The sequence below is a fragment of the Garra rufa genome, chromosome 23 (assembly GCF_049309525.1).
Source record: "Garra rufa chromosome 23, GarRuf1.0, whole genome shotgun sequence".
Classification (NCBI taxonomy): Eukaryota; Metazoa; Chordata; class Actinopteri; order Cypriniformes; family Cyprinidae; genus Garra; species Garra rufa.
The window spans coordinates 35,315,998-35,340,896 of NC_133383.1; the positions used below are offsets into that span (position 1 = coordinate 35,315,998).

At 35.0% G+C, this 24,899-nt stretch overlaps 2 protein-coding genes across 3 annotated transcripts; one reads left to right on the top strand and one right to left on the bottom strand.

Moving 5' to 3' along the window:
* Nucleotides 1-259: 259 nt before the first annotated feature.
* On the top strand, nt 260-6,185 carry stoml2 (stomatin (EPB72)-like 2). Its single transcript, XM_073830047.1, has 10 exons — nt 260-422; nt 2,956-3,108; nt 3,197-3,296; nt 3,382-3,440; nt 3,517-3,618; nt 3,699-3,833; nt 3,937-4,081; nt 5,407-5,486; nt 5,652-5,780; nt 5,877-6,185. The coding sequence occupies exons 1-10, from the start codon at nt 378-380 to the stop codon at nt 5,994-5,996; spliced, it is 1,068 nt and encodes a 355-aa protein (XP_073686148.1). The 5' UTR covers nt 260-377; the 3' UTR covers nt 5,997-6,185.
* A 1,469-nt stretch (nt 6,186-7,654) lies between these two features.
* pcyox1 (prenylcysteine oxidase 1) lies at nt 7,655-24,878 on the bottom strand. Of its 2 annotated transcripts, XM_073829437.1 has the most exons (8): nt 24,770-24,878; nt 20,715-20,858; nt 20,068-20,274; nt 19,787-19,961; nt 19,499-19,710; nt 17,257-17,409; nt 16,466-17,125; nt 7,655-8,006 (listed from the first exon to the last, which is right to left on the bottom strand). In XM_073829437.1, exons 2-8 carry the CDS (start codon nt 20,824-20,826, stop codon nt 7,978-7,980), a joined length of 1,548 nt encoding a protein of 515 aa, XP_073685538.1. In that variant the 5' UTR covers nt 20,827-20,858; nt 24,770-24,878; the 3' UTR covers nt 7,655-7,977. The 2 variants fall into 2 exon arrangements, with proteins under 2 accessions (XP_073685538.1, XP_073685539.1); XM_073829438.1 differs by lacking the exon at nt 7,655-8,006 and having other exon boundaries at nt 14,018-17,125.
* Between the last annotated feature and the right edge of the window lie 21 nt (nt 24,879-24,899).

The window sequence follows — 24,899 nt, forward strand, 5'->3', positions numbered from 1 at the left end:
ATACTTAAATAAATAGTTTTAAATAACAGCACGACTTAAGCTGGGCATTCTTTACAACAAACTATCCTTTCTACTCAGTTATGCCAAACTATTTCATACTACACGGTTTACGAAACTGTAATACTTGTTATAATTTTGTAACAATATTATAATTTAATTTGTAAGATTTCACGCTCAGCTTTTGATGTATTCGCGGAACCATATAATGACAGCGTTTGTTTCCCTCTCAGTCTCGGATGCTTGTCATTGACGCACGCTCGTGATGTTGTAACTTGATTTCCGCAGCTGAAAGAGGGTCACGTTTGTACAGTGAGCTCGAGAACACTTCATTCATTTGTTTCAGACATCTTCAGCACCTGTTTTCATAAAGGTTGAACATGCTCAGGACGGTGGTGTGTCGGGCGGGAAGCGGCCTTTTAAAGGTAACGCACGTGTGTGCGATGTTGCTCTGAGGACTGTGGTACTCCTTGACACTTCAGTTGAATGCTGTCAAATAATTAATTTAGTGAAAGGGGTATAAAAGATTTTGGTCACATGTTTACTTTAAATGTAGTTTAATTAATAATATTTATTAAATAAATTAAAATTACAATAATAATGTGATGAATGTAACATCAGCTACTTGTTTCATCAGGCTTCCATCCCACAGTACTGTGTACGTGAACTTCAACTTTAACCTTTGTAATACGCCTTACATAAATGATGGCTGTTTAATAACGTTTGTATAACCAAAAATGTCTTGTTGTAGAGGTCAGAAAGACATTTTTGCCATTGCAGAAACACAGTGGAATTTATGTAGATTGACAGCACAAAACATGCAGTACTACAAGTACTACTCTGCCCTCCAAAGGCAAAGTGCAGTAACTACGCCAACACTGAAACTGAGAAAAATGCCTTTAAAGTTTTTACACCAGCTAGTCAAACATGGTGACACTCTCGTTTTTCTGAAACTGGACCAAATTTAACCAGGAGACTTTGCCACTTGATAAAACTGAATTTGAATCCTCCGTAGTTACTGTGCTTTGTACTTTGGAGGGCAGTACTGGTTTCTAGTGCTACTGTCAGAAACTACTACTTTAAGGGTACTAAAGTCAAATCTGAAAAAATCTGAAAAAGTTGGAATAATTGTGAATGATTCATGCAATAACTTGCCTCACCTCTGAACTAAATTAGCATTTTTGCTGATGTCCCCAGGGTTGTTTTATTAACAAAAATAAAATCATATAAAACCTTATTAAATAAATAAATACTGCATTCACCTGTGAGCCTCTGTCAACTATGACCCATGTGTCAAGCCAATACAAATATATACATTTAGAAAAGAAAACGATATGGAGACTATTGTGACTGTGAACCATAGACTGTGAAAAAAAAGAACACAAAAATGAACGTTTAAAAAAAAATAATAATAATAATAAAATAATAGTGTGTAAAAAGCTATAAAAAATGTATAAAATAAATACAAAAGTCTCAGCTCTATTACCCCCAGCACGTTTTATTTATTAATTTTTTAGTCTATTATTTTATTATTATTTGTACTGTAATATATTATTATATAGTACAATATTTTATTTATTACATTTTCAAATTAGAATGTATTTTTATATTTTCATTTTTTTAAGTTTAAGCTTTTTCTAGTTTTAATAATTTGTGCTTTTTATTTTTTTAATAAATAATTCAATTTATTTGTTTTAGTTTTATTAGAACTTCAACTTATAAGTCGATTGTTTTGTGCTTTTTGTACTTGAAATAAAATAAACATTAACTGAAATCAAATTTGAAATGTATTGTTAAAAAAATCTGTTCATTTAAATTATTATTTAATAAGATTTCTCACAAAATTATTATTGAATTGTTGTTGTTAATAAATTACATTAAACACATTTGTTATTTTGGAATTTATTAAAAATGAATATAAATATAATAGTAATACACAAATAACAAATATATAGAGTAATCAACAACAAAAAAACAACTTGTTTATTTATATTGATAATGATTGTATAATTATAATTTATATATTATAATTCATTATTATAATAATAAATAAATAATAGCAGACAAATACAAATTAATTGTATATTTATATGTAAAGTTTTGTTTATATTATTTAAACAATTATCAAAACTATAAAAGTACTAAAACATAATAAAATTTTAAAAAACTTGTAGTAAATGTATATTAAATGTAATAAATAATAAATCATGTCTATAATATTTGTATTAAATTCAATGTTTTTGTATGTGTAACATTTTTATTACTCTTATTAATTGTTGCATTTATCCATAAGTAAAATGTAATATATAATATAAAAGAAAATTAATACAATATATAACAAAAAGAATAATTGTTACACAACATATAATATAAATTAGTATATTAATTAATATTTGTATTATACTTTTTCATATAAATATTATATACATTTGAGGTCAAAAGTTTACATACACCTTGCAGTATCTGCAAAATGTTAATTATTTTATCAAAAATGACAGGCGTCATACAAAATGCATGTTATTTTCTATTTAGTACTGACCTGAATAAGATATTACACGTAAAAGACGTTTACATATAGTCCACAGTAATTTAATTTCTTAAAATGACCCTGTTCAAAAGTTTACATACACTTGATGTATTCAGGTAACAACAGCGTATTAAGAATCAAGTGTATGTAAACTTGAACGGGGTCATTTTTTATAAATTCAAATAATATTTTCTCTTGTGGACTATATATGTAAATGTCTTTTATGTGAAATATCTTATTCAGGTCAGTACTAAATAAAAATATAACATGCATTTTGTATGATCCCTCTTATTTTAGTAAAATAATTAACATTTTGCAGATTCTGCAAAGTGTATGTAAAGTTTTGACCTCAACTGTACACACATTATAGTTTATAATTTTTTGTATATATATTTTTTTCAAGCATTGCATTCTGTCTCTTCTGTGTACAGCATTCGCGCCAAACAGTGCCTGCATTCTGGGGGACCCAAGCCCAGCATCGATGGGCTTCCAGCCTCCCTATGAACACTGTGGTTCTGTTCGTACCTCAGCAGGAAGCTTGGGTAGTGGAGAGGATGGGCCGTTTCCACCGAATCCTGGAACCAGTGAGTTGCCATCCTTTCTTCATTAACATCTTCAATGCATTTCAGTCATTTCCAGCCATTAAAATAACTATTTTTTCGTTTCCTGCAGGGTCTAAACTTCTTAATTCCAATCTTGGACAGAGTTAAATACGTTCAGAGCCTCAAAGAGATAGTGATAGATGTGCCAGAGCAGTCAGCAGTTTCCCTCGGTAAGTCAAAGGCATTGTGATGTTTTCCACTCCTACTTTCATGTTTTTTTTTTTTTGACATTAATCAATTTTTTTTTGCTTTTAGACAATGTGACATTGCAGATAGATGGAGTTTTATATCTCAGGATACTCGACCCATTTAAGGTAAATTAATTTTTGCTTTATTCCAGTATTTCTTTAGGCTTTTCCTCACATAATATGCTTTTTTTTCCCTCCGAAGGCCAGTTATGGAGTGGAGGACCCTGAATATGCCGTCACCCAGCTGGCACAGACCACCATGAGATCAGAGCTGGGAAAACTGACCCTGGACAAAGTGTTTAGGGTATGAATGCCAGGCAGTCTCTCAGTGACCATATTCAGCAATAATTTGTGTGCTTAAGGATCATTTTTGTTTTTTGACAGGAAAGAGAGATTCTGAATACCAATATTGTCCACTTAATAAACCAGGCATCAGATGAATGGGGGATTCGGTGTCTTCGATACGAGATCAAAGACATTCATGTTCCTCCACGCGTAAAAGAGTCTATGCAAATGCAGGTATGATGATTTACTTTTCAGCCTAATCTTACAGACCAAAAATGAACTGACTGAAATGAACACCTCTCAGTTATGTGACTGACGTAACACGAATCATGTTTAGGTGGAAGCAGAGCGGAAGAAGAGAGCCACCGTTCTGGAGTCAGAGGGGACGAGGGAGGCAGCCATCAATGTGGCCGAGGGTCGCAAACAGGCTCAGATTCTGGCGTCTGAGGGAGAGAAAGCAGAACAGATTAATAAAGCTGCTGGTGGGTTTTTCACTGAACATCTGGAGTTTCAATTAATAATAGTAGTAGAATAAAATTTTGTTGTTGGTATTAAAGTTATATCATGAATTCAAACTTTTATGAGATATAAACTCGCAACTGCGAGTTATAAAGTCAAAATTGTGAGATATAAACTCTTTTTTTCTCAGAGTTGCATGATTTATATCTCAAAATTGTGACTTTTTTTTCTTAGAATTGCAAGTTTGTTTCTCCTAGTTCTGACTTTGTAATAGGTAATTCCAAGATATTACGTCAGAATTGAGATAAACTCGCAATTCTGAGTTTCTCAATTGTTTATCAAAAAATACCTGAGAAAAAAATTTCAGAATTGTGAGTTTATATCTTGCCATTTTAACTTTATAACTTGCAACTGCGAGTTTATATCATGCATTACTGACTTAAGTCACAATTGCGAGTTCATATCTTCAAAAAACTTTGAGAATTTTTTTTTTGAATAGTAAGTTTATATCTCGCAATTCTGACTTTGTAACTTGCAAATGCGAATTTATATCTCAAAACTCATTCTGAGAAAAAAGGTCCGAATTTTGGAGCATATCTCACTATTTTGACTTTTTAAATTGTAATTGCAAGTTTATATCTAAAGAAAAATTTCTGAGAAAAACTGTCAGAATTTTGAGTTTATATTTCGCAATTTTAACTCATAACTTGCAGTTAAGAGTATATCTCGCAACTCTCACTTTATAACTTGAGTTTATATCTCAAAACTAGTTCTGAGAAAAAAGGTCAGAATTTTGAGTTTATATCTCACAATTTTGACTTTCTAACTCGCATTTGCGAGTTTATATAAAGCAATTCTTAGTAAAAAATATCAGAATTGTGGGTTTATGTCTTGCAATTCTGACTTTAACTTGAAATTGCTAGTTTATAGCTCAAAATTTTGACTTTATAACTTACAATTGCGAGTTTATAAATAAAATCTTAGAAAAAATGTCTGAATTGTGAGGTTATGTCTCGCAATTCTACCTTTGTAACTTCAAATTGTGAGTTTATCATGCATTTCAGACTTTCTAACTCGCAATTGCGAGTTTATATAAAGCAATTCTTAGTAAAAATATCAGAATCGTGGGTTTATGTCTTGCAGTTCTGACTTTATAACTCACAATTGCAAATTTATTTATTTCTGAGAAAAAAGTCAGAATTGTGAGTTTATATCTCTCTGCAGAACAGTGGGTCCCCAAGATCAGGGTTGCAGAACTCTGATATAAGTTATGTTCAGAGTTATAGTCATGATAAAAGATTCATCATGTCAACCAGCGATTCAATGATATTGTTTTCCCCCTGTACAGGTGAAGCAAATGCTGTACTGGCTAAAGCTGAGGCAAAGGCCAAAGCTATCCGGCTGCTGTCCGAGGCGCTCACTCAGCAGGTACATCTGATTCACCTTATGAAGGACCTTCATAACAACCCATATCACACTTGCACATCATCACACTGTATTTTAATACTGATACAGTATTACATCTGAGCCAAACATAGACTGTTTTACAGTACCAAGGCATCGTGTTGACCTTTCATAACTGTATCTGTACAGAATGGAGACGCTGCAGCATCTTTAACTGTGGCCGAACAGTATGTCTCTGCTTTCTCCAACCTGGCCAAGGAGTCCAACACCATCTTACTGCCCTCAAACACAGGAGACATCAGCAGCATGGTCTCTCAGGTATGGCTTTGTTTATTTAAATGGCACATAAAATTCCCTAATATTATCAATATTGTCCTTAGTTTACATGTTTACCTTGTTCTCTACTGTCTTCAGGCTATGGCGATTTACGGCAATTTATCAAAGACACAAGCTCAGAGCACAGCAGACAGAGCCCTCCCTCAGACTTCAGAACCGACTTGGGAAGGAAACGTGTCTGAAACTGGACTTAAATAATGAATTAAATCTCCTTCTGGAATAAAAGACAAAAACTGTTGTTACCACAGTGATTCTGGTTGTGAAAACTAAAATGATAAAATCCCTGAAGCACTACGGTGTAACTCCACAAAAAAAGATTTTATTGTATGTTTATGTTTTGTTTCCTTCTATTATAATAAATGTGGAATATTTCGTTTCTCCTGATAATCACTGACCCAGAGTTTGTATGAAAGGTCATTCATCATTATTCAACAACTTCAGCTAATCATATTTTCAATCATAAAAATATTTAACATAACAATATTCATGAAATCCAAATTAATTGCAAGTGAATTAATTAGTGAAATGCAGAAGATTGGTAAATGCTGTATGGCTGTAAACACCACTTTTTTTGAAGCTGAGATTTGAGAGTTAAAGGGTTTAGTTTGCTCGAAAATGAAAATTCGGTCATTAATTACTCACCGTCTCACCCTCATGTCGTTCCAAACCTGTAAGACCATTGTTCATCTTCAGAACTCAAATTACGATATTTTTCTTGAAATAATAGAAAATAGTAGAACATAGTAGATATTTTAAAATGCAAGTGTAAAGTTATTTTCTGCATTTAGAAGTGCAAACTTTCCAAAACAGTGCTGCTTATAATTCAGGGTTATACTTTAGACTTGCACTTACGTCACGGTTTGGTCAGTTACCCAGATGCTTGGCCATATAGGAGATACTCAGATGTTAACAACAGCATTGATGGCACGGTTAATATACTACTGAATACATCTTTCTGCTAATTTATGCTGTCTAAACTTTGGAAAAAAACATGTTGACGCTGCTAAATTATATAGAGACGTTTGTTCATATTTTGACAAACTAAATTGGTAAGGTGGTAAAGATACATACGATATTAAGATGTTAGATTAGATTAAGATTCCTTACTGGAAATTATCAAAGCAAACACGAATGTTGTCAAGATTCTTGCCCTGGAAATCCTGGTTTGGTTTTGTTCAACAACGCCTTTTGTTCCTCAGACAGTTTTTGCACTCTTCTCCTTGATTTGTTATAACTTTTGGCAGTCTATAGTACTTCAAATGTTTTTCCTGGTCCAACCGATTAGTACAACCCAAAACATGACAATAACTGACCATCTTCACCAGCAAAAATCAGCAAAATATGCGAGTTTCATTCGGTTCAGTTAAATTGTTTACCTTCAGTGCAGCCAATATGTGCAATTGATGACGCGTTGTGAAAACGCTCTGATTTAAAGTAGAAAATCATGTACAGTTAGCCAGCGATTATTGCAAAATAAACTATTAAATGGGGATCAAGACTACATATACTGTAGACAGAATTAAATTTGTTTAAACCTGAATACTTTAATTTGATCTAGTCTGTAAAATATAAAGTTGTGTGGCATATTAGTAAATCAAGCTGAGTAAAAACCTTTGCAAGAATTACGTCAAATAGACAGGCACCATGAACAGTTTATATAATGTAGGCTTTTTACTAAAAATAAATTATACATTTTCAACTATACAAAGACGTATATGCTGAAATTGATTTTATTACACATGCGTCATTACAGTTTTAGTGTGACCACGTGACCCATGACTATAGTAAGCGCTAGTGTTTCAGTTGATAACGATTTATCGTGTTGATTACTGAACAGCCACAATATGTGGAGAGAAAGCGAAGTGAGTGTGCCATTTAATTCAATTCAATTCAATTCAAGTTTATTTGTATAGCGCTTTTCACAATACAAATCGTTGCAAAGCAGCTGTACAAAAGTTTAGGCTACTACAATATATTTAGTAGCTTATTAGTGGTGAATACTGTATGTTGAGTCGATGTACATATGATATAAATGTTAAAATCAGTAACTGTGTAATCAAACAGATGATGAACACTAATTGCAATGATTATGTGCTGTAATCAAACTTGTAGGAAAATTGTGTAGTGCTGTATGTTGTTTCAAGGCTGGCATCATCTGCGGTCCTCTGAGGGGTTGGCATCATCTCTTCTTCTGAATCCAGACTGAATCTTGTGTAAATCCCGTGGCAGAAACAGAGAAACAAATAGAGAAATAATTAGCATAGCTGCTGTTCCAACTTCCAACCAAACAAAAATGATGTGTTTAGCCCAAGCTGAAGAATATTAATGTGCATTTGATCAGATGTAACTGAAGTACAAGGTTATGAGATACATTATGTGAATGCTTGGCTAAAGAGATGAGTCTTTAATCTAGATTTAAACATAGAGAGTGTGTCTGAACCCCTAACGTTATCAGGAAAGCTATTCCAGAGTTTGGGAGCCAAATGAGAAAAGGCTCTCCCTCCTTTAGTGGACTTTGCTATCCTAGGTACTACTAAAAGTCCAGAGTTTTGCGACCTTAGGGAGCGTGAGGGATTGTAGCGCGGTAGGAGACTAGTTAGTTATGCTGGAGCTAAACCATTAAGGGCCTTATAGGTAAGAAGTAATATTTTGTAAGTGATACGGAACCTAATAGGTAGCCAGTGTAGAGACTGTAAAATTGGGGTAATATGATCATATTTTCTTGATCTGGTAAGGACTCTAGCAGCTGCATTTTGGACTACCTGTAGCTTGTTAATTGAAGAAGCCGGACAACCACCTAGTAGTGCATTACAATAGTCCAGTCTAGACGTCATGAATGCATGAACTAACTTTTCTGCATCAGAAACAGGTAACATGTTCCGTAGCTTAGCAATGTTTCTAAGATGAAAGAATGCTGTTTTAGTAACATAGGAAATATGATTTTCAAAAGACAGGTTGCTGTCTAATATAACACCCAGATTTTTGACTGTAGAGGAAATAACAGTACATCCGCAGTTGCGAATTGCAGTTTAAGAGATTCTGTGTACTGTTTTTTGGTCCAATAAGTAATATCTCAGTCTTCTCTGAATTTAACAGTAGAAAATTATTGGTCATCCAGTCTTTCACATTTTTAACACACTCTGTTAACTTTGCTAAGTTAGAAGTTTCATCTGGTCTTGTTGAAATATATAGTTGAGTATCATCAGCATAACAATGGAAACTAATCCCATATTTCCTAATAATATTACCGAGGGGTAACATGTAAATTGAAAATAGTAGAGGACCTAGGACAGATCCTTGTGGCACTCCATACTTTACTGGTGATAGCTGCGATGACTCCCAGTTTAAATAAACAAAGTGGTAGCGATCGGACAGGTATGATCTAAACCATCTTAAAGCCTGCCCTTGAATACCTGTATAGTTTTGTAATCGATCTATGAGTATGTCATGATCTATAGTGTCGAATGCAGCACTAAGATCAGGTAAAACTAGCAATGAGACGCAGCCTTGATCTGACGCAAGTAGCAAGCCATTTGTGATTTTTACAAGTGCAGTTTCTGTGCTATGGTGGGGCCTGAAACCTGAAATTCTTCAAAGATATTATTATTTTGCAAGAAGGAGCACAATTGAGCGGACACAACTTTTTCTAGAATTTTAGACATAAATGGAAGATTAGAAATGGGTCTGTAATTTGCCAGTTCACTAGGGTCTAGCTGTGGTTTCTTAATAAGAGGTTTAATAACCGCTAGTTTGAATGGTTTTGGGACATGGCCTAAAGATAACGATGAGTTAACAATATTAAGAAGCGGTACTTCTGCTACAGGTAACAACTCTTTTAGTAATTTAGTGGGTACAGGATCTAATAGGCATGTTGTTGGTTTAGATGTGGTGATAAGTTTATTTAATTCTTTCTGTTCTATAGTTGTAAAGCACTGCAGTTTTTCTTCGGGTGTAATGACTAATGTTGAAGTATCAGTTGCTGTAGTATCTATATTAGTTATTGTATTTCTAATGTTGTCTATTTTATCAGTAAAGACATTCATAAAGACATTACTATTAAACTGTGCAGGAATATTCAGGTCAGGAGGTGTTTGGTTATTTGTTAATCTAGCCACTGTGCTAAATAAAAACCTTGGATTGTTTTGGTTTTTTTCTATGAGTTGGTGGATATACTCGGCTCTAGCAGATTTTAAAGCCCGTCTATAGCTGGACATACTGTTTTTCCATGCAATTTTAAAAACTTCTAAGTTAGTTTTTCTCCATTTACGCTCAAGATTACGAGTTTCTTTTTTGAGAGAATGGGTATTACTGTTGTACCATGGCACAGTACGTTTTTCTCTAACCTTTTTTAGCTTGATTGGGGCGACAGCTTCTAATGTATTAGAGAAGATAGTGCCTATGTTACTAGTCATTTTGTCTAGTTCATGTTTATTTATGGGTGCACAGAGCAGTTGAGATAAATCAGGCAGGTTATTTGTGAACCTATCTTTGGTAGCAGGAACAATAGTTCTGCCCAGACGATAGCGCGGAGCTATATAGTTAACATCAGTGATACGCAGCATGCACGATACGAGGAAATGTGCATGATCATCGCTTTGAGGTACGATATCTATAAGATCAAGTCCGTGCGATATAATTAGATCTAGTGTATGATTAAAACGATGAGTGGGCCCAGTGACATTTTGTTTGACTCCAAAAGAGTTTAACAGGTCAGTAAACGCAAGTCCTAACGCATCATTTGTATTATCAACATGGATGTTAAAATCTCCAACAATTAATGCTTTATCAAAATTAACCAATAGGTCAGAAAGGAAATCTGCAAATTCTTTTAGGAAATCTGTATACGGCCCTGGAGGTCACGATCCGCTCGCTGCCTGCCCCACAAATTGTCTGTGAAAAAAACGCGTCTCTCTGGTCAGCCTAGGGTCCGAGATATGCCAAAAAAACAATCGGCACTACCAACCTTTCCACACATAAACAAACAGTATTCCAGCCAATCAGCGTCAGGGGTTTGGTGTTGTGGACTTTCCTACTGGTGCTGGGGTGTGAGGGAGGCGGAGCGAAAGTCCACAACACCAAACCCCTGACGCTGATTGGTTGGAACACTGTTTGTTTATGTGTGGAAAGTAGTGCCGATTGTTTTTTTGGCATATCTCGGACCCTAGGCTGACCAGAGAGACGCGGTTTTTTCACAGACAATTTATGGGGCAGGCAGCGAGCGGATCGTGATGAAAGGTCAGCTGAATTTGACACTTTATGTTTCAGGCTAGAAATCGCTGATACAACCTTTAAATGTGCATAACAAAAGCCATCATCGCAACTATTTGAAGATATGCTTACTAGTCAAATGGAGCGCAGCGTCCTGGAGACGCCTTCGTAATTGCATTTTTGCCAGTAACAATTCAATTAGAGAGCTCTATAATTAGATTTTTACTAGTAACAATGCCAATTAAAGAGCTCTCTAATTAAATTCTTACTAGTAACAATTGCAATTAGAGAACTCTACTAATTAATTTTTACTAGTCATATGTCTCCATTGACTTCCATTCAATTTAAATTACAGAGCTCTACAATTTAATTATTACTTGTAAGAATTACAATTAGAGAGCTCTACAATTGAATTCTTACTAATAACAATTACAATAGGGTATATGTCGAACCAACCCCGGAAAACAGGTCTCATTGCTTCCGCTTGTCGGAGAACGTGTCAATAGCCGTAATAAATAATGGCGATATCGACGGACTTTTAAGGTAATCAGTTAAACAAGCCAGCTGTTTAATGTGGACGTTTCATTCGATATTTATATATAAATGTTAGTGAAAAGAATAAAAATTAAAAACTTTTATATATCAATCCACATATGTGATGGACATTGGTTATGATCATTTTTAGTGTCTACTTTGAAGGAATCTTGAGTAAATCATGTTCATATTTAAAAAGGCATATGCAAAACGCGTGAACCGGAAGCAACGAGACCTGTTTAGCAGAAAACGGAAGCCGGTTGCGCATAACCCCTATTAGAGCACTCTAATTCAGTTTTTACTACTAACAATTCCAATTAGAGAGCTCTCTAATTTAATTATTACTAGCAAAAATGCAATTACAGAGCTCTGTAATTAAATTTTTACTAGTAAAAAAAAACACATTAAAGATGTTTAATTGCAGAGCTCTGCAACTGAATTAAAGAGCTCTCTAATTTAGTTCTCTTTAATTGGAATTATTAAAAATTGATTTAGAAAACTCTCTAATTGTAACTAGTAAAAATTAATTTGTAGAGCTCTCTAATTGTATTTCTTACTTGTAAAGATGCAGTTACGACGAGTAACGCATAGTATATTCTTGGCTAAAACGGCCAACGACCACACGGCGGAGCTCTATCCTCGTCCTGACGAGACGCCTGTGGGTGTTGGTGAGAAAGGTGGGCAGGAGAGAGGATGATAAAATTCAAAGACGTGTCAGAAAAGAAGAGGTTTTGGAGGTTTGCTTCTTTTTTTTGCTCGTTTATCTCCACCCAAATCCACCAGAGCTCAGGGGGAGCAAGGTAAGGTGGACCAGGAGTCCAGGACACTGATGGCACCCCATCCTCCCTGCCACCCTCCATCCTCGCCACTGGCATTCAGGTCTTAGAAATCTGTCATGGATGCATTGGAGGTTTCAGATGCATCATGACCACATAGCTCCTTTTCTTCTCAGCTACCTTGGGTCCAGAGATGCTGTGAAGGCCACTCTAGAAATCCCAGTAGAGGCTGCCATAAATAAACTACGACTTCAAAACCTGAGGCCTCAGAGAGGTTCCTGACATGAAAAGTCCTAGGATGCCCATTCCACAGCTTTGCTGTAAACTTTTGACACATCACACAAAATCTCTTTTTCCTTCAGGGACACTGCCTGCCTGCTTGAGTACTTTGTGGACCACAAGTACCATGGGAAACCAACTACTGTGTTGGAATTCTCCTGTTCTTGTCATTGTGTGGAGACTTCCTAGAAGCCAAAAACACAGCTGATTTATTACTGCATTTGGTTTAAGGATGAGTTGTCAAATAGTAAGATGCCATTCGTCACAACAAAGAAGACCTACTGTTATTGAGTTTGTTTGTTTAGTGATAGCTGTTCATGAGTCCCTTGTTCATCCTGAACAGTTAAACTGCCTGCTCTTCTTCAGAAAAATCCTTCAGGTCCCACAAATTCTTTGTTTTTTAGCATTTTTGTGTATTTGAACCCTTTCCAACAATGACTGTATGATTTTGAGATCCATCTTTTCACACTGAGGGACTCAAATGCAAAAGGTTCAAACGCTCACTGATGCTCCAGAAGGAAGAACAATGCATAAAGAGAAAGGGGGTGAAAACTTTTAAACAGAATCAAGACATTTTTATTATTTTGCCTAAATATCATATTTACTACTGCCCTCTAGAAGCTACTTACATGTTTCCCAGAAGACAAAATAAGTTACATTTACTCTGATCCTCAAATTCAAAAAGTTTTAAAGTTCTTAATGCATAGTGTTATATATATTTTTTTTTTCTGAAGCATCAGTGAGTGTTTGAACCTCCTGTGATAGTTGCATATGAGTCCTTCAGTTGTTGTCAGTGTGAAAAGATGGATCTCAAAATCATACAGTCATTGTTGGAAAGGGTTCAAATATACAGAAATGCTGAAAAAAAAAATTGTGGGACCTGAAGGATTTTTCTGAAGAACAGCAGCCAGTTTAACTGTTCAGGACAAACAAGGCTGCTCATGAACAACTATCACTAAACAAACAAAAAAAACAAAAAAAAAAAAACTGATGTGAATCATTCAGGTAACAGTATTAATAATCGAGGGGGTGTAAACTTTTGAATGGGGTCATTTTTATAAATTCAACTATTATTTCCTCTTGTGAACTTTACGTAAACATGTTTTATGTGAAATATCTAATTCAAGTCAGTACTAAATAAATAAAATAACATGCTATTTGTACGATCCCTCTTATTCTGGTAAATCAATTAACGTTTTGCAGATTCTGCAAGGTGCATGTAAACTTTTGACCTTAACTGTATATTTGGCCCATATATGTGCTAAAGTTGAATATGACCCAATGAAAATGCTATTGTTTATTTGTATCACACTATGTGACCCTCAATTATCTAAAGCCCAGAGGGGCGCCATGAACAGGCGAGTATGCAAGACAGAATTATTTATATTTATACACAGTTATTGATACACAAAGACATTTAAATTCATATTAAAATACATTCAATTTTATTGTAATTGTAAACAGCTTGTGAATATGAATCAACAAAATTCTCATTCCTAAGTCCTGCTCTTCTTTAATTTCTTAACACTGTTCATCCTTGTCAAAAGAAAAAAACATGTAAACAGAATGGAATCTTACAAGCAAATCATTGATCAGAAAGGCTCATTTGCATGAAAAATAAAGTCAGAAAGCTAGAAACATACAGTGTTAAGTCTATGTGCCAGTGGTATTAATACTTGCTAGTGTGCCCAGGACTGTGATTGTGCAACTGGGAAAAAAATACTTCTGAGGGAAATACTTCTGTTCCATTATTTTCTACTGTAATCATTATTCAATTTTCATTAATATCATGCAATTGTTTTTTATTTTAAAACCACCATAAACTCATGGCAGTACAACAAACACCACCATGATATTTAATTACTTTAGGCTTTACTTTTAGTTTGTTCCTTTTTATTTATTTATACCTTTTTTATAAGAATTTAGGAGGAGAATGTGTCATCAATATATATATATATATTCATAAAAAACCTGTCAGCTGTAAAGTAAAACTAAAGACACTTTAAGGCACCAAGAATAATTAACATTATACTAAATGTACATTTGCAAGAAGAACAAAATAAGAATTCTAAGGAGTTTCTTAGCACATGCATGAAAGTTACAGATCATTGAGGCTGAATTAAAGTTAGAGGACTGAACAGGTGAACCAGACTAATTTAACTAGAATTAAACACGGTAAATACAGTATCTATAGAAACCTCACAGATAGCAGAAGTGGTCTATCTCAATAATCTATTTCATTGAGAAAAAGAGATAGAGCACTGTGTATAATACTAATCACAGCTCTCCAACATCCAGTGTCTTAAATGATGGAGTGTATATCCACAATCAATCACATAAACATTCACTATTACTGTGAAATTTTGCAGCACATCTAGGGTTGCACTTCTTAAAATGTACCTGAATGATATAAGAGTGAATCTCATGAACCCTGTCTAGAAGGTGTCTGGGTCATAATACAAAACAATGCAAAAAATTATCATTATGAGTGGTTGTATTTGTTGTAGTCTTTAATTTATGCACTTTGTAGTTCAAGTTATTTTATTACAGTCTCTCTGTTTAATGGTAAAAGATATAATGAAAATCATCACTGAGAAAACTAAAAAAGTCCTTATGCAAACATTCAGACAGTACTGAGAATGTAAAAGGTGCTTAATAATGATGTTGCGGTATACAATCTTGACAGGTTTCAAGAGATTCCCCCACAAAGATTAATGCAGACGGACTGTACACAAAAAAATGTGACCCTGGACTACAAAACCAGTTTTAAGTAGCACAGGTATCATTTGTAGCAATAGCCAAAAATACATAGTTTGGGTCAAAATTATCGATACTTCTTTTATGCAAAAAATCTTTCGAATATTAAGATCATGTTCCATGCAGATATTTCCTACCGTAAATATATCAAAACGTAATTTTTGATTAGTAATAATAGGAATGGTTGGTGATAATAATGTCCTGTTTGTGGCACATTAGTATCTTGAATAGTATACTAATGTGCGACAAACAGGCCATTAATATCACCAACCATTCCCATTTTATTAAGGTTTATCCATATAAATGGCCCACCCTGTATAATCATTTGATAAAGTGTTATCTTATTATTATAATCTATTATAATATTAAACGATTGCGTTTTCACTTTTCATTTCAGTCATTTTTTTGTGCGTGTATTTTTATGTCTATTTAGCTTTTAAAGAAGCCTCTTCTGCTTATCAAGCCTGCATTTTTTTGATTCAAAGTACAGCAAAAACTATTGTGAAATATTTTTACTATTTAAACCAACTGCTTTCCATGTGAATATATTTTAAAATGTAATTTTATTCCTGTTATTTCAAAGCTGAATTTTCAGCATCATTACTTCAGAGTCACATGATCCTTCAGAAATCATTCTAATATTCTGATTTGCTGTTCAACAAACATTATGTTGAAAACAGCTAAGCAGATTTTTTTTAGGTTTCTTAGATGAAAAAAGTTCATAAGAACAGCATTTATCGGAAATAGAAATCTTTTGTAACATTATAAATGTCTTTATCATCATTTATCGTCTAACATTTATATTTTACTTAATTCCAGCTTTACTTCAATTAATGAAAACGATTTTTAAGGTTATAATACATCAAACAATTTTCACCAGATTTTTTCCCTGATTTACAATAAAAAAAGTAGTTCTCATTTTTAATTTCAGCAATGATAATTTTAAGTATGCTTAATTGTAATAACCTGGTAATAACCTACAGAATCATTATAAAAATATACAGCCCAGGTCTGCCTTTCAAAAATCCAATCTCTCATCTCCTTACAAGATTTAATTGTTTACAAACCCAAAGTAGTTCAGATGAACCGCAGTGTTCCTCTGTCAAAGTTCACCTTTGAGTCTGGTGTGCAGGTCCTCCTGGTTGATTTTGGCCGTCTGCTCGTACCAGCGGTGATGGGCGAGCAGGGCCAGATTACGGGCGGAAATGGCACTCATCTCCATGGCACTGGCCGCCCACTCCACGGCGTTGAGGTAGTACAGCCGATCATGGAGAATGAAGGGAGGTGTCCTGCGGTGTGGCGGACTGTAGGAGGGATACGCGAGCCAGCGCTTCTCTGACACCGAGTCCCAGGAAAGGAAGATTTGCTGCAGATTCTTCTCAGAAAGTGGCTGAGAGGAGAAGATCTTCCATACTTTGCGTTGGCTGGCAGGGCTGGGGGAGTAACCCTTGGGAATTTTCACCGGGTTCAGAGAGCTCAGGCTGTGGATCTCGGAGTCTTTGTTGTCCAATGTGAGGACGTCAGAAACAAAGAAGTCTTCTGGCTTCTCTGTGGTGCCCAGATAGGACACATTGAGCAGACCGTGGACCAGCGTGGCCACTGTTTGGTGGTAGCGGCCAGGGAAGTGAGACGGAATGGGTGGAGAAAAGCCTGAGAAGTTGATGTCAGACATCCCCTGGTGGAGAGGTGTGGCAACTACAACTATGTCGTACAAGGAATGGGCGGCACCAGACTCGCCGACGTAGTTCACTTCATAAAAACTTGCAGGGGAACCTGAAAGGACAAAAATATATATATATATATATATGACAAGAGTGTTTGGGGTTGGCAGGAAACCAACTTACTGACCCCAAACTTGTGAACTAAACAAAAATGTTTACTATAATGTTTAAAGTTGACTGTACCAGTTTTGGATGGTCTTGTCTTCATGGTGATGGTAGTCACACGAGCTGGAACAAGTTCAGCTTTGCTGTGGTACAGAAGCCCGGAACAAACCAGCTTATTCCCTCCCTCCACTGCCCACAGTCCTGACTCAGCTCCTGCTAGTGCAACAGCTCCTACAAACAGAATATTCACACTTCAGTATCTAATAAATCAGTGATCCACAACAGAATTAGCTGGAGGGCCATTTTACATTAGGCAGGAAGTAGTGAAGCAAAACCATCAAACATCAACTACAAAATCATCTGTTAAATTGTTATAGCAAAGGTTCTCTATGGGGTCATTCTTTGTCAACTTGTATAGTGATGAAAGCCAAAATATTAACTGTCATGGATGAATATTTACTGGAGACTAATTACAGAGGGTTAAAAATTATTCTATAAAGATGGCAGCATCATAATGTTATTTTCACATAGAGATTGGTAGCTCTATTGGTATAATCTGTTGGCATTATGTGAAGAACTGAGGCAACGTCTCCAAGATGCTTCAAGAAACCTACCTGCAAAGCGACAGTAGGCACTTGTGTAAAAATTCTGTAAAATGAGGATGCTCTCAAAAATAAAATGGATAAATAGATTTTCTTTATCATTTAACTTCTATTAACTAAATTAAATCAATATTTAGTGTGACCATCCTGTACATTTAAAGCAGTTTTTGCCCTAGGTGCACTTGCGGAAGCAGTGAGGGAAAAAATAATTTGATCCCTTGCTGATTTTGTACGTTTGCCAACTGACAAAGAAATGATCAGTCTATAATTTCAATGGCAGGTTTATTTGAACAGTGAGAGACAGAATAACAAAAAAAAAGTTTAAAAAAAAGTTATAAATAGATTTGCATTTTAATGAGTGAAATAAGTATTTGATCACCTATCAATCAGCAAGATTTCTGGTTCCCAGGTGACTTTTATACAGGTCACGAGCTGAGATTAGGAGCGCTCTCTTAAAGGGAGTGTGTTAGGTACAACATGTAAAGGCCTGTCTGAAGTTTGCCAGTGAACATCTGAATGATTCAGAGAAGAACTTGGTGAAAGTGTTGTGGTCAGATGAGACCAAAATCGAGCTCTTTGGCATCAACTCAACTCGCCGTGTTTGGAGGAGGAGGAATGCTGCCTTTGACCCCAAGAACACCATCCCCACCGTCAAACATGGAGGTGGAAACATAATGCTTTGGGGGTGTTTTTTTCTGCTAAGGGGACAGGACAATTGCAACGCATTGAAGGGTCAATGGACAGGACCATGTATCATCAAATCTTAGGTGAGAAACTGCTTCCCTCATCCAGGGCATTGTAATGGGTCTTGAATGGGTATTCCAGCATGACAATGACCCAAAACACACAGCCATGACAACAAAGGAATGGCTCAAGAAGAAGCACATTAAGGTCCTGGAGTGGCCTAGCCAGTCTCCAGACCTTAATCTCATAGAAAATCTGTGGAGGGAGCTGAAGGTTCGAGTTGCCAAACATCAGCCTCGAAACCTTAATGACTTGGAGAGGATCTGCAAAGAGGAGTGGGACAAAAGCCCTCCTGAGATTTGTGCAAACCTGGTGGCCAACTACAAGAAACGTCCGACCTCTGTGAGTGCTAACAAGGGTTTTGCCACCAAGTACTTAGTCATGTTTTGCGAAGGGGTCAAATACTTATTTCACTCATTATAATGCAAATCAATTTTTGAAAATGCAAGATTTTTTTGTTGTTATTCTGACTCTCACTGTTCAAATAAACCTACCATTAAAATGATAGACTGATCATTTCTTAGTCAGTGGGCAAATGTACAAAATCAGAAGGGGATCAAATAATTTTTTCCCTCACTGTAGTTTTTCAGGTAGCTTTGCAAGTAGGTCTCTTGAATCAACTTAGAGACGTTGCCACAGTTCCTCTGGATTAAGCCTGTCTCAGTTTGTTCTGTTTCTTCATGTCATTTCAGGCAGACTGGATGATGATGAGATCAGATCTCTGTGTGGAGCACTGGCTGTTGTCAGAATCCTTGTGCAAACAAACATCTCACTGGATTACAATTAATGGCAAAATTAATGTTGAGAAAAGTAAACTGATATTTCCTACTGACACTATATAAGTCATTGTATCTGTAAATATAATTTGAAATGTTTTTTTTTTTTAAACAACAGATTTAGACCCAAAAATGTGTCATGTCACTAAACTACTTGTTATTAATGGTGAAAGGTTATTATATGCAATACAGGCATACCCACAAATCCATTGACTCTGACAGTTTGGCCATAGTTGACTCTTGTGATGGGTGTTACGATCTCATTGAGAAAGACCTGAGAGAAGCCCTCAGCAAGCATGGCCTCCTCCAGCGTCTGATTGACCAGCGTGAGGAAACTATCTCCACCCATAGCATGAAGAAGCTTCTCCACACTGGAGAATGAGTAGCCAAACTGCTGGTACTGATAAATCCTACAGAGATAACAATAAAATGTTTTATTCATTCTATCCACCACTAAAAGAAAATAATGGCAACCCAAAGACAAACCTCATGAACTTGTCCAGTACGCCCTCCACCCACATATGCATTCGAACGAAGTTGAATCCATATTTCCACAGCATCCGAATGAAGTTCACTATGAACCAGTCGCTCTCTTCAAAGGTCAGCTCTTTCCCGTCAAATATCGCCAGTTTAGAAGATACATCAGCACGAGGAGACATACCTGATTGAAGAATATAACATATGCAAGGTTAAACTGAAACTATCCAGTTCTGCATTTTTAGAGAAGAACATCATAAGGAAAGCTTGAGAGGGAAGTAGATACTAACCGAGTCTCTCCAGAAAGTGCTTCATGTGCAGATTGAGGGGGTGAATAATGGATCCTCCTGTCTCATACTCATATCCTCCAATGTTTTCAGTGGCCAGACGGCCTCCGACAGTCCCAGCCTCAAACACTTCGATCTTCACAGCCGGTCCAAACTCTTGTCTCAAGAAAAACGCTGCTGCCGTGCCTCCAATACCACCGCCAATTATTGCTGAGGAAGAAAAAGACATTAAGACCATCAGATCCCACCAAACATGTCCATTAATGTACATAATATTTGATACATGAATTTCTAAGGCCTCTAAATGAGCAGAATGAGCAGAGCTTTGGTAAAAAACCTGTTTCTTAAATCTGAACTTATTCTTAAAAAACATTAAAAATCTTCTCTTCTAAAAAAAAATATATATATATCACTATATCATACTATATGAGCCAAAATGTACAAAATAAGATACTCCACATGAAACACATATGCAAACTTTTTTTCTTTTCTTTTCTATTTTATGTAATGTTTCAATAAACTGTTCAATTGTTTAAAAAGAAATCTATTTTTCCTACTACTATTTTATATATCAGGCTTTACAGGAAGAAATGCCTTGCATTTACTCTAAATTCTTACACAACAAATGATTCATGTAAACTTTTCCATACCAATTTTCTTTGGGGCCTCTCGGACTTCAGGTGCAGAGGCAAAACCCCTGCGTCCAACTTGACAAAGCCCAAAGAAGAGGAAAGCCTTCACCGACAAGTGTCTCAGAGCCATTCTAGGGACTCAGTGTTTCACAGTAATAACATCTGAAAAAAAAAAAAATGTAAGAAAATAGGTAATATATGAGATTTTTTATATATAAAATGTACTTTGGACGGTGGCTGTTCAGTGTTCACTGTCTAACTAGATTCTGCTTTACAAGACAAATCATGCAGCTTGCTACCAGTTTCATATTTTATTATTTGATCATATGATAGAGCTAAGAAAAAAAAACATGAATACGACTCATTACTGCGAAATGGGTTTTTTTTCCCCTAAAAATGGTTTTAAAAACGATTCTGCAATTATTTTGCATTATGACATAACTACGTCATATGTTGTTTATGTTGTTATTTGTTACTGTATGTATTTGGTTTTGAGTATTAATAAAAAAGCTTTTTGACTCGAAGGTCATTTGTCCAACATGACCTTTTGAGACTACTGGGAAAAAACATAAACAAAACTGTTAAGTGTTTATTTTATAGTACTTTAGCTATTTGTGTCAATAGATTTCAATTACAATGCAGATTTTTAAAGGCTGTTTTAGAGTTTCTACAGATATGAACAAGTGAAATGTAAGACTTTAAGACCTTTTTAATACCACCTTATAAGAAATTTACGACCTAACCTTGAAATGGAAACACATTATATTACATACATACAGAATATGTAATATTCAATGTGTTTAATGTAAAAAAACAACTATATTTATGATTAAATGAATGATATTTATTACTTCACTATATAGTGAACGTTTCATAGCAGCAGACAATATTCCACACCAAAAAAAAATTTATAAGCAATATTTTCAACTTTGACATTTAAATCAGCATATTTTTTATTTATCTTTATAAAGGCCTATACTTTATTTTTTACTTTTTAAATGTATGCCTCACCTTTCATTTCAAGTTATTACAATTCAACAATAAATTCTATAGGGCTGTTACCAGGCAGAAAAAATAATTTACACTGCAAAATTACAAGTGTGATAAATAAAATATAAATAATGTTTAACGAGTAATGTTTTAAATACATTTATGAATTTAAAGAAATGTTTGGGGGAATCTTTGTTCTGTCTAATAACTGTAAACAGTAATTAGGTCCGTCAGACTGAAGATATATTAGTGTTAATGTGACCAAAAATATTTAAAGGAAATAGGCTCATTCTCCAACTCCCCCCGAGTTAATAAGTTGAGTTTTACCGTTTTGAAATCCATCCAGCCGTTCTCCTGTTCTGACAATATCACTTTTAGCATAGCTCCCAGTCAATTGAAAAGGAAACATGTTTTGCAAGAATTTAGTGAAGAAGAGGCAAAGAAAATAAGGAAGAGATACTTAATATATCCGGTTCTTCCTAAGGCCAAAGAAGTGACATTTCAAATTTTAAATGACATTTATCCATCTAATAACCTTTTGCATGAAAGATTTAATTGGGAAAACAATTCATGTGGGTTCTGTGAGAAAGACATTGAAACAGTAGAACATTTGTTTTTCTATTGTGAACCTGTGCATCATTTTTGGCTTGAATTTCAGAACTGGCTTCATTCCAAACATATACCAATATACCCTTTGACTGTGGTTTCAATTAAAGCTGGAGTTTTGGTGGAAGATAAGAACCTAGACTTTTTGATAAATAACCTAATTATTTTGTGTAAACACTTTATTCATCGATGTAAGTATTTAAATAAAGGCTAAACCCCACTTTAGCAGATGGAAGAATGACCTGAAGATAATTGCGAAGTCTCTGGAATATATGACGGACAAAAACGCCCAGAATCTCCCAGATAATTTGTACTCATTTTTGCTGTTAGAATGAGACCCTCACCCTTCTTCTCTTTGTTTCATTGTCTTTTTTTTTTTTTTTCCAATTTGATGTATCAACACTAGCAATATGTGTTATGTTTTGAAATATGCCGCTAAAGTTTGTATTTGAATTGTACTCATTGATAATAATAATTTAAAAAAAAAACTTTTAGCATAGCATAGCTTAGAAAAGTGATATCGCCAGAACAGGAGAACGGCTGAATGGATTTCAAAATGGTAAAAATCAACTTATTAACTCGGGGGGAGTTGGAGAATGAGCCTATTTCCAAAAAAAGTGGAGTGTTCCTTTAAGACCCACTGAATCTGAATTTAAGAAGCGGTCACCCTGTGTTTTCTCAAAATTAGTTTTTTTGTTCAACACTGAGGCATAAATCTCCACTTCAGTAACACTTACAGTCACTAAACTGCTTTTTTATTCCTGTCTATATCCTGAAAGTTTTTACAGAGGGATTTGTTCATATATAATTTGCTTCGTTTCATACAACATTTTATTCCGCAAAAAAAGGTAAAAAATATAGTGTTTCCTGTCTGTTGTAAGTTTTTCTGAATTACGTCATGAAGAAATGAGATACCAAAAATCCCCTCAGGAAAAACATTTCACTCTAATATGTAAAAAAAATATATATATATATCAAAGTAATCAATCAACTCTTTAAGTAAGGCGATAACTATTAGTTACTTTTTTTTTACCCATTCAGGGTAAAAAGTCTCACCTTAAAATATTTTAAGTCATCCAGTGGCACCCTAGGTGAGGATTAAAACATTCAAATAGATACATATTGCAATATACTGTAGTTTTTCCGCATACGTTTTATGATTTAGCTCATAAACACAAAGTAGTTAGAGGTCTACATTTGCACGTATATAAAACAATACGTTTATTTGCATCTTTCAGCAGCTGCGAGACACTGCAGGTGAATAGGGTAAAAAAAAAAAATTAACAGTTACTGTGGAAGAAAAATTCATTGTACTTGTCATATATGCTTATGAAACATTGTGAGAGTTTCTGCTTTACCTAAACCTGCCCTGAAGAGGTCATAAGGTAAAGGTATCAGGGCCCCAAAACATAAAGATTTGAGTCTTGGGAGTATGATATAGTAGAATGTGTTTCTCTGTTTCCTTACTATGTGTGGAAAATTACCGGCTGTTAGGAGATGTAACCTTGAAGACTAGGGAAGAGATATAAAAGTGGAGGAAACCCTCCCTTCTTTGTCTCACTTTGCAGCAACCTGTGTTTACAAGTTTTCCAAACTGTTAGATTTAAATATGCAAATGATGTATTATTTAATGAAATGTGCACTAATTTGCATACATTTCCAGTACAAATATCTAAACACTGGATGAAGTTTCTTGTTTCATTTTTGTGTCAAAAGTTTTTACGGAGGGAATTTTGTGCATCTCATTTCGTCATGACATAATTCAGAAAAAAAAAAAAACAGAACAGACAGGAAACACTTTTTTTTTACCATTTTGGGGAATAAAGTGTTATATAAAATCAAGTAAATTATATATAAACAAATCCATCTGTAAAAACCTTTAGGGTATACACAGGAATAAAAATGTTAAGTTTGGCGTGTGTAAGTGTTACTGAAGTGGAGATTTATGGCGCAGTGTAAGAAAAAACTCATTTTGAGAAAACAGCCTTAAAAATATGCATTGTAATTGAAATCAATTGACACAAATAAAGGGCTTTAAAAGAAACACTTAACTGTGTTTTTTGGATGTTTTCTTTCCACTAGTCTAAAAAAAAAAACACTTCATGAAAAACCAAAAACCCAAAATCTCAGATAGGTGCATGAAAAAACAGCGTTTTTGCCTGCAGGGTCTCCCCTTAAAAACGCGTCTCGAGAACCTCGCGTTCGGTTCAATCGCTTTGTGCTCCGTTTGTTTTTGAACGCAAGCATGAAGAAATGCAATTTACAATTTAGACACTCTGAGAATATAAACTGTACTAAAAATGCATCTTTCATTAATAGCATTGATGTAAAAATTGCTGTTGCCAGAGAGGGCAAAGTCTCCAGTGCCAAACATATGAATTGAGAAGTTTGCAGTTAAACTTCGTCAGACTCGCATACAGACGTTGTCACGCATGTCACGTTTAAGTTTACGCAGCAGTCAAAACAAAGTATCTCACCTGTTCAAATGTCAGGATGAGAAATTAAAATAAAGCGTAAAGGTAATAAAATACATAAAACAGGTACGTGAAATCCAGCAGCGGCAGATTCGTCCCTCGACTGAAGTACGGAACCGGAAATAGAACGCAG